Here is a 15,359-nt window from a genome sequence, read left to right as displayed (position 1 = left end):
TTTTGGAAATAAATGCGGTGTAATGCAGTACATTCAGTAACATATCCTCAAGCTTTTATTTTCCTTTGGTGTAAAATGCATTCCCATTTTGTACTTAGGTCAAGTGTTACAAGTACTGGCCGGATGACACCGAAGTTTATGGGGACTTCAAAGTGACTTGTGTAGAGATGGAGCCCCTTGCGGAGTACGTCGTCAGGACCTTCACTCTGGGAAGGGTGAGCACATTTTGAAAGGTCTCAGCAGAATGCTGTTCCCTGGCAGCAAGGAGTGTGGAGGAGGCTGTGCTTGTGCCTTTTCCTCTGTCTGGTTAGCAGGTCCACAGTGTAGGCAGCCTTACCTCACCATAGGAGTAATGCATTGCATCAGCACTGTCCAAGTATGCATCTCATTGTGGGATTTCAAATTTCCCCAGAAATGTTGACTGCTACCCTTCCTGCTGTGACAGTCACCTCTTCTCTGTAGCCACACTTCTGAGCTGAGCTCAAGTACCAGTTATGAGTCATGCCTATCATTCATCTCCATTCACTCTGCCCTGAATGCCACTGAGTCAATCTCAGTTAATCAAAGAACAAACTCTGTGAATGCAATATGTGTGATACAGTTGTGGTCTTCTGATAAATCATTACACTTGCCTATGTATGTAGCAGGCTATTGTCTTAATTAGCAAAACTTTTGAAAATCGATGCAAATTGCATACAAGTCTATAAAAAAAAAAAACTAATGAGGCATAACTAACATACTTAATGGCAAAAGTAAAAATGACATACTTTGAAAAGAAAAAAAAAAAAAACAAACCACACCAATGACATTGTCAAGCTTTGTATGGTCTTTGCTATAAATAATTGGCGAAACAGTGAAAACAGCATGTAGATTCTATCAGTCTGTGTTATCATTATTTGAGTTAGAGAATATCCATCTATTCTTTTTTTTTTTTTTTTTTTTTTTTTTTTCCTTTACAGAGGGGCTACAATGAAATCCGAGAGGTTAAACAGTTTCATTTCACTGGCTGGCCAGATCATGGAGTTCCTTACAATGCCACAGGCCTGCTTTCCTTTATAAGAAGAGTCAAATTATCTAACCCACCTAGTGCAGGGCCTATTGTTGTCCATTGCAGGTGTGTACAGAAGAGGTAGATTAATTTTTTTCCACAACTGTGGAAATGTGATTATTTACAGCAGTCTCTTGTGAAGCATCCATCGTATTGAAGTGTTTTGTTTTTGTTGTTCCCTTTTTGAATTGCCTAATTCACACTGTGGTAGGATTTGGCTGTCTACAGCGATGTTTGGAAATAACTGGATTCTAGTACACTTTTCCTAAATAGAATAGCCAGAGATTTAGCTGCACCAGCTAAATGGTATGATACTTGAGGCTATCAATTTAGGTAGCCTACAACAATTTTGGGGCAGCATTCAAGAACAAGTGTAGATACAGCTGCGTTGATAGCTTGGTGTTGCATATAATGTCTGAACAGGTTATTAATTTAAATCGAAGTAAACAAGTAGAAGAAGGAAGATGGAATGAAATTAATGGCAACAAATACAGAATGTTGGTTTTCTTGTGCAAGTTTTGCAAGGTTTCTGGTTTTGGAACAGAGTCCTTTGACAAATAGAATTTTCTTTCAGCACCATCAAATGTTTAATTGCATTCTGTAGATAAAATTACTCAGCCTTTACAGATTTTAAGAATTCCCTGTGCAAAAAGTGTCCATAGCTTTATATGAAACCAAAATAAATCAAGGGAGATTCTTCTGGATACTGTTAAATGTGTGCTGCTTAAATCAGCTTAGAGCTTGACTGGTAAAACATACACTTGAGTTTCTTATTGTAATATATCACTTAAAAATCATCCCTAGTCTTACTAAATAAAACCAAGATCTATCATATTTTGAAGTGCATTAACTTAATTATCCTCCAGATTTTATTTTAACTTTTCTTTTTTACTTTAAGTATTGATCTGGGTGATAAAAGGAGGAATCAAGGGGTTTTTTTTGCTGTTGTGTGTGATCAAATCTGATGAAAAGGGCTGTTTTGGGTACATCAAAAGATTTAAAGAATGTTATAAAGGGAAGGAGAGAAGATAAACTTTAGATAGTGGTTGTGATGAAAGAACTTAATGACTTTATAAAAATGCTCTCAGTAATGGGTTTACAGTTTGTAAGTGTTTTCGTGGGGCTATTCCTAACAGTATTTACTGATTCTTTTTAGTGCTGGTGCTGGACGGACAGGTTGTTACATTGTGATTGATATCATGTTAGATATGGCAGAAAGAGAAGGTGTTGTGGATATCTACAACTGTGTCAAAGCCTTACGGTCCCGTCGCATCAACATGGTACAGACAGAGGTACGGCAGTTTGCCTTCAAAGCACCTGATGCCTTCTGAAATATACTAGATCCGAATTTCACTGTTACTCTGAAAAGAGCGGGCAGTGGCCCTCTTGATGGGTTTTCTGAATTGGAGAGCATTGCCCAATGCAAACAGCACCCAGAACAAAGCTGGTGCAACAAACCTGGCAGCTCTGTCAGCCTTCACACAAATAAGTGCCCACCTGTCTGGCATATCTCCCCCAGCTCTGGTATCAGCAATTCCAGGAGCCCAAAGTTGGAAGTTCAACAGGGTGACACTGGTTTCAGACTATCTCCAGTCACTTTATCCGTAATTTGACTTACCTGTGGAACTTAATTTCCACTTCACTCTCCATTTTCACTTTATTAACCTCATTTCCAAGTTCACACTAAAACCATTGCCTTCATGATGAAGCTATAACAGATCACATTCTGCTGCCTAAGTATCATTGAGCTTCTACAGAAACATAGGTTACTGATTTATATTAAGACGGGTTACCTGAAATGGTTTGCCACTTCTCTCTCCTGTCCTCCATGTGGACATCTACCTGAGAAGTTATTTCACTTGTGACCAGATGTAAATCTCTGTAGTTGGCAGCCAGGTATATCAACGTAATTTGGTGCAGTCTTTATTCTATGCTGCAACCTGTGGCAGTTGAACAAATGAATGTTCCCAATCAAGTACGCCTGCTACCTTTTCCAAAAACCTTTTGGAATTGCATGGGGTGGAGTGTGTCAGTGTGACTGCTTCAACCATCCCAGTTTAATCTACTCTTGCATGTAAATTAGCACTCCTACTGCTCTTTCTTTCTCTCTTGCTCTCCCTTTTGCCTCTTACCTCTCATCTTCTCACAGAGGTTCATACATACACAGAAAAATAAAGCTGTAATTGCAGCAAGTTCTCATGATGATCATCTGGACAACAGTGATGACAGTAGCTCCATAACTATGTGGGTAAAGCAGCACAGGCTGTAGAGGCAGAGACCACGGTCCCTGGACGTGTGCTCTTGTTACAGGCACATGGTAAAGTTTGTGCTGTTAATAACCTGATTGGTATCCACAGTAGCTAGATGAGGCTGGCACAGTTCTCACACTTTGCTGTATAGACATGATTTACATCTGTTACTCTTGGGATGAGTAAATATACTAGGTGTTGTGTAAAAATTGACAAGAGACCTGATTGAAATAGTATCACAGTTGTCTAGGACTCAGGATATCTCACAGCAAGTCAGAAGGAAAAGCAGAAAGAAATGCTGTTTCTGTTGGGACACAATTGAATTTATTACTGACCTGGAGGCAGCTATCAGACAATTGGTGTACTAGCTTGCACACACATAAGGACAATGCAGCATGCCAAATAACTGCTAATCACACTAGTAGTGCTTGAAGTAATTTGCACTTTCTGCTAGTATTATAAGACTGAAAGCTGGTTTTAAAAAAACAAAATTACTAAAGCCAACAAGTCACTGGCATGTATGTAGAAACAAACACCACAAGAAAACTGAAAAACCTCCCATTCTATAATTTGCTATGCCTGTTCTGTTAAGTTTTACTGAATTTAAATTGGTTCTGAAAAAGATATCCTTGTTAAGAACATCCCAATTAGGACAAGACTATGTTTGTATGAAAGTGTTATTTAATGGATTGATGGACACTACCTTGAATGAGTTTTTACAGTGTGCACGAGATCTGTTGATCCTAAAAGAAGGAAAGATCTGTTGGTTTTAAATGGCTATAATTTTTGTTTCTTTGCCTAATTTGGTAGGAGCAGTACATCTTTATTCATGATGCCATTCTAGAAGCTTGCCTGTGTGGAGAAACTGCCATTCCTGTCTGCGAATTCAAAGCTGCTTATTTTGATATGATTAGAATAGACTCTCAGACAAACTCTTCACATCTCAAAGATGAGTTTCAGGTATTCACGGTTCCTTCTAACTCTTCATGTGACAACAATTTTTTTGCCTCTAGATACCTTTAACTTATTTTGAGGGAAGGGTTTTTCAAATTGTGTTTATAGCATTTGGTCCCTTAATTCTAGTCCACAAAATAAAGCACCTGTGTTTATGTGCTTTGCAAAGTTGTTTTAAATATGGAATATCCTCCTTTGAATAAAACTGCAGTAAATATCTGTCAGGAATAAAGAGCACTGACTGGGAACCACAGAGAGTTTTGGCTTGCATTTGCACAGCTAAGGCATAGCTCTTTAGAGCTCCGGAGGATCCTCTTTGTTTTATTCCTTTCAGAGAGGATGGTGTCATGCAGAATCTGTTCAGTGGCACACAGGGCACCTTTTATACCTGCAGCCTAACCCCTCTTGAAAAGCCCCAGCACGTCTGTCAGACAGATAGGAACTCTTATTTGCTAACGTCTTTTTTGCTAATGGCTCACATTTTCCCATACTGCAATATTTTAAATTAAAACTTGGGGAATCTCGGGTTCATTGTCTGTTAGTTCAGCATGCTAAAACAAACGTCCTGTCTCTCTTAGACCCTGAATTCTGTGACCCCTCGCCTGCAAGCGGAGGACTGCAGCATAGCCTGCTTGCCAAGGAACCACGACAAGAACCGCTTCATGGATACGCTGCCACCTGACAGATGTCTGCCCTTCTTAATTACTATTGACGGGGAGAGCAGCAACTACATCAATGCTGCTCTTATGGATGTAAGAGACTATCTTCTTTGTCTGCGTAGTGTGCCATGAAAAGCTGTGTAATATGAGAGACAGCACTTGCTGATTTAAGAAAGGGTAATTCTTTCTTACTGTAGTGCCCAGTAAAACAGTTCTAACGAAGAAGAGTAGGGAGAATGGGTAAGAAACCCCACCAGCTTGTGTTGCTTGTTCAGAAGGTTTGTTATCTTTAGTCTTGTGCATCCTTGTGGGACCCACTGGAAATCTCCCCTTTTTGACAGCATTTATGTAGAGTTCTAGTATCCATCCCTCCAAATCTCAGCAAGATCTCAAAAATCTGCTGTTTGTTGGGAAGTAAATATTGCCTGCCTGAGCATGAGGTTACTATCACCATTTTATGAAAAAGGCTATGTATACTGAGGCAGGAGAGACAGGGGAAGAGGAAAAAAAAATAGTTTCTTTAGTATGTTTGGGTATAGTGTTGGGGGTTTTGTTCATATTTTGAGTTTCAGCTCTTTATAAAGTTGAAGTTTGAGTGACAGAAGTATTGTCAGGGGGAAAAGTGAATTAATGGGGAAAATGGAGGTGAACCTGCTTATAGCAGTCTGATTGATAGAGCAGTTCATCACATGCACTGTCAGATACCTGCCTGTGCCTGCCATTAGCATTTCCAATGTCAGGCCCCTAAAGCCACCTTAGCAGTAAATAGTTAAATAAGTGGTCCGATTTCCAGGAGCATCTCCCCTTCTGCAAAAATGAAGTGCTGTCAGAAACTGCAGTGTCAAGAAGAGGTGCTGGAATAAAATGGCAAATAGCAGCAGAAATCATCAGAACTGAAGGGTATATTCATCCCAAGGTTCTGCCTGAGCTAGTGCAGGAAACATTTGAACTGCTAGCAAAATGCAGTCCCTAATCTCACAATTAGCTATTGTGCCAGAAAAATAGAGGAGTAGCATATGTGAGACCAATCTATTAGGGAGTCACTGGGGCTGAATGGATGAATTAGAGCAGTGAGCAGAATTTTGGTAGCAACCAAAATTGTTTAGAATTGCAGTTAAAACTACATTAAGCACCTGGATAAAATTGATGTGCTATGGACTAACCAACACAGCTGCACAGAGAGGTGTGGTTTGGGGAGAGAGGAGAATGCAGGCTGAACGGCTGGATGGCAGGAGGACTCTGAGTTTGTAACGGTGTGACAGGCAGGGACAAGCAATGTATTAATAGATGAGCAATCAGAGGCAAGTAAGGAAAGACAGGAATGGTAGTAATAAAAGGAAAAAGCCAGGAGAAAAAAAGTAATATATTACAATGAAGGCATATAACAAAGCTGTGAGTACAGGGTTAAAACCTTGGGCAGTGAAAGCTTTGTCTTGACCTTTCTCTTCTGTTTTTGTTTTTTTTTTTTTTAAGATTGATTTATGCAGAGAGGGGCCCCACTACTGGGCAAGGAATGGGACTTTCAAGAGCAAAACAGAAATGGAAACTTTCCCCTTTCCACAATGTACTTGTCCCTGTGTTTCCCCAAGAAGGTGTCTGCTTCCCAATGTGACAGCAGACACCTGCCTGTTCTTTTGGAAAACCTGATCATCTCAGACTCAGTACACGCTGTCATCTCGGGAAAGACCAGAAATTATGGGGAAGAGAACTAGGAAAACATCAGCTAGTACATGTTTTATTTCTTAAAAATACAAGGGAAGAATTGATATCAGCTGTTCCTCTTTGCTCCCTGGGCAGATCTAGGAAGCAGGACAGAAGCCACTACTACCCCAATATGCCTCCTACATTAGAAAAGGATAGCAAACAGATTTTTTAAAAATCAGCTTCCTGATTCTGTTGTCAAACAACTACTGATGCTAAAGACATTCATTTGTTATCTTCACAATCTATAGCAAGTAGAAGGGTGAAAAGAATGGTATTTTTTGCTTCTGGGACTCACACTATGCTCTTTGAGGGTATGTCAATATACGCACATGAAGATCCCTCATACCAATCTTCAAACAAGCGAACTTTCATACCAGAGGTCATTTAGCTACCCTACCAGGTCTTTCTCCTAGATTAATTTGCTCTGCCTTAATTCAGTAAGACAACAGCCAAACTGCTTTTGGTACCAGCATGGGTGTTAAACATGGGGATCCATGTGTTGCATACAGCAGTCCCAGCACTTCATCTTCAAAGTGGTGACTCACAATCCCATCCACCTACAAGAATATTCACCATCTTACTCTGTTTCTCAGATTAACCTGTCAGTGCTTCCTTGCCAGTTCATATGTGTACTCCTTCACTTCAGAACTCTTCCATGAATAGTTGCAAATTGCCTGCCAAAAACTCCTGATCTCTCCTCTTCTGCTCACTGTTCATAATATGTGTGCTAAAGGGAATTAGCCCCTCTGCTATTAGTTGCATCTCAGCTAACCTATGCAAGGCTGGAAATCCTATTTGCAGTTCTGTATGACACAGGCATACAGAAAATGGAGTCTGCTGTAACTTCTGCTTTCTGCTGGAAATGGGCCCCAGTAGTCCTGAAGGTCAGTTCCATGGGTGGCCCTGTGGCACTGAAACGGAATTTGGGATTGTCCCCAGCTCAGTCACAGAGATCACGTGTAACCTGCTGTGGATGGGGTGACCTTCTGAGATATCTGCAGCCCTCTCTGCAACACAGGGAGGTTTTCTGCCAGGTCTCCTGGACACAGTGCCTGGAGTAGAGTCACCCAAGCCTCAGCTCAGCAGAGCCCTGAAGAGTATCTTCAGTGCCCTGTGCATATCTGAACTGAAACAGGACTTGTCCTGTAACAAAGCAGAAGGCAGACCTGAGCAGAGTAACCTCTTTGTTCTTACTGGAGACAATAATTATTTTTAAAACCAGCTTTGGTGAAATCTGGTATAATTGATGTCGCAGCTTTGTTCTATTTATGTTTTTCCTGTTGCGGTGTTTGAGTGGAAGTTATTAAGTATTTCCTGTACCAGTGCTAATAAAATCATTTGCCTTTACAGAGCTACAGGCAGCCAGCAGCTTTTATTGTCACACAACATCCTTTACCAAACACTGTGAAAGATTTCTGGAGATTAGTGTATGACTACGGCTGTACTTCTCTTGTGATGTTAAATGAAGTCGACTTAGCACAGGTTAGTTTGGGGCTCGGGTTTTCCATGTACGGTCACATGCTTTAATCACTCTGGATCCACTACATGATCGAAATGTAGAGCAGTGCAGTGACTTTACAGTTATTCTCTGCTTTACAGCAACTGGTTAACACTAGTTGCTCAGTAAAGGTTAGGTGCGATGTCCGCAGTGGAATGAGGCAACTCTCAAGTTGTAACTTGACATCTGATTATGCCTGTTTTGCTCTGGTGCAGGGCTGCCCGCAATACTGGCCCGAGGAAGGGATACTGCGGTACGGTCCCATCCAAGTGGAATGCATGTCGTGTTCAATGGACTGCGACGTCATAAACCGAATTTTCAGGATATGCAATCTAACGAGAGTAAGCATTATCGTTACAATATGTAATGGAAAAATACATCATTTTTAATGCTTTCTAGGCTCTTGTGGTTTTTAATTTTGAATAATAGTAAAATACTAATATTCTTAAGACATTACCCAGAAAAGAGTCAGTCAAGCATCAATATCTAATACTAATTTCTAGTACTTTTCTATAGCTACACAGTAAGCAGAGCGAGCAGTAAGGTGAATGACTGTTGTCCTGTGGCATTCTCCCTGATGAATAGAAGATGTATGAGAAGTATTCTGTTTGTTCAATGTACAGTGAAAGAAATATCCCTGTGATGAACATGTAGTGACAGGTATTTAATTCATAGTTCCGTAAGACGTTTTCCGTGGTGAATCAGGAACAGGAGTGCTGAGGCTGGTTATGCAACCAGCACCTTCTCAGCCTAAGATGCGAAAACCACAACATAAAAGGAGGATTGTTGCACCCTGCAAAGCGGGGTGTGAAAAAACTGTAAAAGCTCCTCTGCCTCTGAAGGCTTCTACACCGCTGTGCCTTGACCTACATTTATCATCTTTTTCTCAACTTCAGTAGCAGTGCCAGTCTTGAATTCTTGTTGACTCTTTCACACCTTGCAGCATCTTGTCTTTTTGCTGTCCCATAGTGGTTGCACTATCGCAGCATCTTCTCAAACTGTTTGCCATGCAGTGTCTCCTCTTTCAGCTCACCTCTATAAATCACTTATTTATGTTGCCTACACATAAAGAATTACAGATGCTTGTGCCACCGTTACATGTACAGTTAACCAGCAATCCCTATTTTACTTACCATTACTATTTCGTATCTTTCATCCAATACTGAATTTACACTCCAGCAATTGCTACTTGGAGTATATGTTTAACTTTATTAATGTTGAAGAACAGCTGTGGGGAAAACTCATTACTGTGTACACAAAGATTTTTTTTTTCTTTTATTTTAGTCACATTTTCATTTTTCAAAGTGCAGGGATCAGTTTTCATGCAGCCAGTATTTTCTCCAAACTTTTATTTTGCTTATATTCAGAGCTAAGAAAAACATTTTCAGCTCTTCATACCTTGTTTGGATACTACAGGAAGCTAAGGTGTAGGCACACTGGCAAATATTACACCATAGTGCTTTTTTTGTTGTATTTTGAGACTTCCGCTTTTTTTTGGGTTCATTTCTTATTTTCACTTTTTCCATTTCTTCTTTTTTACAATGTTTTGATTTTCTACTCTACTTCTGTTTGCCTCCCGTGCCTTTTTGCCTTTACATCTTGCTGCTAAATATCTCTCTGCTCTGTTCTTCCCTTTTTTTAAGATTTACGTTCCTACTCCTTTTCATCTTCTTCAGCTCCAAGAAACTGAATAGACTATTTATTCTTCCAATTATTGAGGCCTTTCTTTTGACAGTCTAATTCTAAAGCTCTCCCTGTGTAGCATCTAGTACGTGGAAGGCTCAGACACTGGCAGCAAGGCTCTCATGATTATTATAGTCTGGCAAAAAGGGAAGACATCAAGGAAAATAGCCATATTTGTGCACAATATTACTTGTTTATTTATAATGAGGTCAGTTCATGCATGGGAGCCAAAGGTATATCTCTTCATTTCTGTAGATCTTAAGAACTTAATAGTGATGTTTGAGCTCAGGTGATACAAATTAATAGAGACTCCTACCATGCAATGTATATACATGTTGGAATCTCTGCATAATATAAACACTTACGTTTCATGTTAATTTTATATTTTGGTTTTCTAAGCCAAGATGTAACAGTGCCATATTGACCTAAAGTTCTTTGGTTTCCCTCAGCCGCAAGAGGGCTATCTGATGGTGCAGCAATTCCAGTATTTGGGATGGGCTTCTCACAGAGATGTACCAGCTTCCAAGAGATCCTTCTTGAAGTTAATTCTCCAGGTTGAAAAATGGCAAGAGGAATGTGAAGAAGGGGAGGGCCGGACCATTATCCATTGCCTGTGAGTAGTTGGGAGAAAGTCAAATTGCTGCTCTTGAAATAAATGCTTCTAAATTTATCCTTAGTTTAAGTTCAAGCAGTATTCTTATGGCTACATTCTTTTGCACATGTCCTTGTTTCTTTTATTTAAAAAAAAAAAAAAAAAAAGTGCCACTGCTACTGTAGGTTGGCTTGAGGTCAGCTTTCAGATTTGTCTGTATCAGGTCAAAGTACCATAGGAATTAATATTTTGGACATGATACTATGGTGATACTGTGTATTGTCTCCTTCTGAACATAATAGCATATTTTTCAGGTACAAAATGTACATTTCTTCTGTATGGTTTCAGTAAGAAAGTCTTCTAACTTTTATAGGGATTTTTTTTATCTCTTACATATCGTGTGTTGCATTTTTTTCCAGGAGGTCTACTATATTTTGAAGGTTCTAGACTGAAAACTATGGATATATGAAATCAAAGAAAAGTTCTATAATACTGCGTGATTCTAAAACTACTGTTGGTAAATGACTGCTGGCCACTTATCTGAGCCTGGTATTTAAATGGAAGCTGGTTTGGAAGATTTGAAAAGGCAGCATCTTTTTCTCCCTAGGCAGAGAATGACCAATCTCTCTCCTACATTGTTTATATATGAAGTTTAAAACTTAGAAATTGAATTATGCATTCCTCCTTACTTTAAAAAAAAAAAAAAAAGCTTCTGTTTAAATGTTCAAAATTAACTTGTGGCCTCTTTCTGCCCACCCCTCCTCATTATCTGTGGAACCTTCTGGCTAATTTAAATTTAAGAAGAAATACCTACCTTAATTTCTTTGAAATGAAGATTAAAATAGATCAGAAGTGCCCACAAAGGCCAACAAGATATTGAATCAGTGATGTCTTGGCATTACTCTGGCTAGATAATCCTCATACTATAGGCTAATTTAACTGAATCTTTTTCCAGAACTAAGTGGAAAATGTACTTGCCATTGATCTTGATTTTTTATTTTTAATGTTGCACTTGCCATTGAACTTAATTTTTTATTTCTAATGCCTATGTAAATTAGGCTACAGCTTAGCTGGGCAGCGTGGTGGGATGTAAGGGCAGAATTCAAAAGAAGTAATTGAGAGGAAGTTCAGAAACAGTAAATGTCTCAGACCAAACCCGCTGAAGCTGCAAGGAGATTGCTGAAGTTGGTCTCCCTGTGGGACTCACGAATCATTTACAGAGTGAAAGAACAGAAACGCGTTTTGATTGCTCTTATGCCATAATGACATTTAACCAGCTCTTTTTCCTTGTGTACAGAAATGGCGGTGGCCGGAGTGGGATGTTCTGTGCCATTGGCATTGTGGTTGAGATGGTAAAAAGGCAGAACGTGGTGGACGTTTTCCATGCCGTGAAGACTCTGAGGAACAGTAAGCCCAACATGGTAGAAACTCCGGTAAGCACCAGTCCATCAGGGTTACTGCAAACAGCCAGGGAGCCAGAGGTTCTCTTCTTGTGTAAGCTGCATTTTCACTCCTGTGACCACAAAACAGAGCAAACCTATGTTGGGCCACAAGAAAAAAGGGACATTTACTGAGTGTACACACAAGTCAGCATCATGAGAGGCCAGGCTAAGCATTTTACACTACTTTTCTTGTAGTGGCACCATGCTTTTCACAGTAAACATTCTGAGTTAACAGAATGCACTTTAATCTCCCAAAATAACCTGCTTTATCTGAAGAGAAGTTGCAGGGGGTTGTGCTCACACAAACTGTCTTGAAATTTTACAGAGCAAGGCATTTCTTCTTGGTAAGGAATAAGCTGTAATGTCCAGATAAGTAGCTGGTGATGTGCATATTTTGTTTCTTATAACAACTGCTGCTTTGGAAGCTGCATTTGAGTAATGGTAATGTTTGTTACACAGATTTGTAGTAGTCAAAATGATACCTCAGAACTTCAAAATCAAAGACTTGGATCTAGTATGTTGCAATGTAATATATAGAATCATAGAATCATTGAGGTTGGAAAAGACCCTTAAGACTGTTGTGCCCAACAGTTAACCTAAATAATAAACAATAAGCTAATATAAACAATATGAACTTGAATTAGCAAAACCACAAGACTAAACATTTGTATGTACATTGCTGGAACTCAAAATAACCTTCACTCGTCTGGTCCATCTTTATGGGTACAGTATGATTGCATATCCATCCATGTGATCACTTCAGTCGTGAAAACCTAACACTGTGGAAAGTCCTTAAAAAAATTCTCCTGAGTGGATATTTTTTCCTTCCTATAGGTGAATGTAATGTGAAAGCAGGTTAGACAGCGTATGGGAGTTTCTGCCATTTGACTCTCACACTGCCAGCAGCCAGTGTCACTTTTCAGCCAGATGGCTGCCTACAGCATAAAAATCAGGGATGCCAATTGAAATTAAAAATGTTTTGCAGTTTATGCATAGTGAAAATTGCTTCTGACCTTGTGAACTTGCATACTGAGCAAAATGGCTGTAGCTGCTTCTTCCCATATTGCCCTTTTATCCAGGTGTCAGTGTTTGCTTAGTATCAAGCAGCTTCTGTGGCATGATTTGCTAAATTATTATGCATCACTTCCATCCCATGCCATCACATAAATTAAGAAGACGGTTAAAAAGTTAACAGATAGAGCGTCCTGTAGCAGCCGTGACATTGGTCTAGGTGTTGCTGGTTTTGCGGCAAATCCTTTGCAGTCTGCTGTGCCATAGATGTCTGAGACACAACATATTGAATTGCTGCTGGGATTTTGGTTCACTGCTGTGAAGAAAACAGGTCAGATCACATAGAAAATTACTTGTGTCACTGTAAAGGGAGGCCAAGGTAGATTGTGTGTGTTTCTGATAAATGGTCTGTAAACTTACATTTCGTTTCAAAATAGTCCTGAATTCCATTGTAGCTTTAATCTGCAGTTACTGAATTTCCGTAGTTACGTGTTTCTGTTGTGTGGGTTTTTATTCAGAACTCTTGAACAGCAGCAGCTGTTGAGTCGTTAGTTAGAAAACAAACCAGGAAAACCAATGTATAACACTGTCATGTGCCCTACATTCAGCAACATGATCTGATAACAAAAATGAGCAGCGCAATAAAGCCTTTAAGATATCCCCACCACTTCCTGCTAATGGATCACGCTGGCTTCCTTTGCAAACTAAAATAAATCACAAAAAGCAGATTTGTTTTGTTAGGTCGCAAGGACAATAGAGATTGAATTAATTTCCTTGTTTTTTCTTCTCCTCCTTGTCCTCTTCTCTCTCCTTCCTCCTTCCCTCTCCCCCAGTATCAGCTTTGACCAGCAGCCTTGTTAAGGAGAAATATGATGAAGTTTTGAGCTTTAACTTCTCATTTAAATGTGCATCTGATCTCTTGGATATTACATCGAGACAACTATACGAATGGGCTGTGGGCCCAGAGCAGCTTTGTGTCACAGCTCTGTATTCCCTAGCTATTCCCTGGCTGTCCAAGCAGCAGGCACTGGTTAACTGCTCACTATCAGCTAACTTAAATATAAATGGTGTATCGGAGTTGAGGTGCTTACACTGCAAGAATACTGACTGATAGAACTTTTCATGTTTGATAAACCAGTTTAGAAGCTGATAAAATCAAAGAAAATTATTGCATTTCATAGTCAGGGTTTTTTTCCAGTTTGTTGGTTAGGGGAGTTTTTAAATCAGAGCTGGCAATATAATTGTTTAGTAGGAAGGAAAAAAAAAAAAAAGAAAAACGAAGCACGCCAGGCTTGAAGTTAAAATTGCACAGTGGTTAGCAAAGACTTCTTGTTTGTAGATACTGCTGCTAATACTTTAGACTTTTAATTTAACAACTTTTTTTTTTTTTCCTCTTTCCCCTTAAAGGAGCAATATCGCTTCTGCTATGATGTTGCACTGGAGTACTTGGAATCCTCTTAGTCAGAATGGATGTGACAGTCCACCAAATACGTGAATCTCAATAAGCTGTTTTGACAACAGTTCTTGATCCTGTGAAGAAAGATTTTAGGGGAAGAGGGGGGTGGGAGGGATTTTAAATTTTAAATGCAAAGTATTTTTCTTATGAAGTTGTGTATCTTAATAAAAGAACTCAATCTGTTTCTATGCTTGTATACAGTATCAACATTTAGTGCCACATAAATACTATAATGAAAACCAGAGTCAGAACAGATTTGCGCAAATTAGGATTTTTCAGTGTTTGTATATGCAGCTGTCTCTCAATTACAGTAGAGCGACCATCTGTTGCATGTATCAATATTTCCTATATGGTATTAATTTTTCTTTTTTTTTTTCTTTTGATACATTGTTAAAGTACAATAACAAGTGGAAATTGATAGTAAGGTTCATTCTTTATACGTTTCAAGTGTTGCATATATATATTATATATAGTAAAAAAAAAAAAAACTGGCTTATTTTGTTTTAATGTGCAATGATGGCTGGATCACATAAAGATCTTTATAAAGAAACTTAAACATAAGCCAAAGACTCAAGTGTAAATATGTCTATATGGAGAAAGCACATGTATTTATTGTTTACTTGCATTCCTTTTTTGATGGCTGAAAAAAAGAAGAATCATTTTTCTTGAAGAAAGCTTTTTTTGCTGAAATCAAGTGTAAACAATTTTTGTAGTTTATTTTTTGTATGTTTTAGTGTAAGTAGAAGACATACTTTTTATGCATAGACCAAGAAACATTGGTATAGTGGTTTTGTTGTGTACATGCTTGTGATTCAAATCCATGTAAACAACTCAGTTTTAGAAGGTCTTTAACTACAGGACCAAATTCAAAACATTTTCCTGAAAAATGTATAGTTTTTCACAGTTGCATTAGTTAAGTACTGATCAAAAAACTGTGTAAGGAAGGGCAGACGTCAAAATGGTCTTGCCTATGACTTGCACAATATTGGAAGAAATTTTTAAGCACCATTAAAATTGTAAGGGTACCAATTGTTTAAAAAAATATTGAAGCACAGGTCAACAG

General features: G+C 38.9%; 1 protein-coding gene across 7 annotated transcripts in view; it reads left to right on the top strand.

Moving 5' to 3' along the window:
• The window catches only part of PTPRK (protein tyrosine phosphatase, receptor type K), a 321,847-nt gene extending 307,017 nt beyond the window's left edge, over nt 1–14,830 (top strand). For all 7 annotated transcript variants that reach the window (XM_026845144.1, XM_026845149.1, XM_026845148.1 and 4 more), the window contains 10 exons: nt 99–215; nt 960–1,114; nt 2,205–2,340; nt 4,108–4,257; nt 4,830–5,003; nt 7,965–8,096; nt 8,328–8,453; nt 10,245–10,408; nt 11,685–11,820; nt 14,248–14,830. In XM_026845144.1, the coding sequence (XP_026700945.1) occupies nt 99–215; nt 960–1,114; nt 2,205–2,340; nt 4,108–4,257; nt 4,830–5,003; nt 7,965–8,096; nt 8,328–8,453; nt 10,245–10,408; nt 11,685–11,820; nt 14,248–14,301 (1,344 nt within the window). In that variant the 3' untranslated portion in view covers nt 14,302–14,830. The remainder of the gene's footprint in view (nt 1–98; nt 216–959; nt 1,115–2,204; nt 2,341–4,107; nt 4,258–4,829; nt 5,004–7,964; nt 8,097–8,327; nt 8,454–10,244; nt 10,409–11,684; nt 11,821–14,247) is intronic.
• The last annotated feature ends 529 nt before the right edge of the window (nt 14,831–15,359 follow it).

This window comes from Athene cunicularia (genome assembly GCF_003259725.1).
Source record: "Athene cunicularia isolate RWA chromosome 3 unlocalized genomic scaffold, athCun1 chr3_part1, whole genome shotgun sequence".
In the NCBI taxonomy this organism is placed as follows: Eukaryota; Metazoa; Chordata; class Aves; order Strigiformes; family Strigidae; genus Athene; species Athene cunicularia.
The sequence above is the reverse complement of the archived record's forward strand: the minus strand, read 5'-3'. Positions and strand labels throughout refer to the sequence as shown.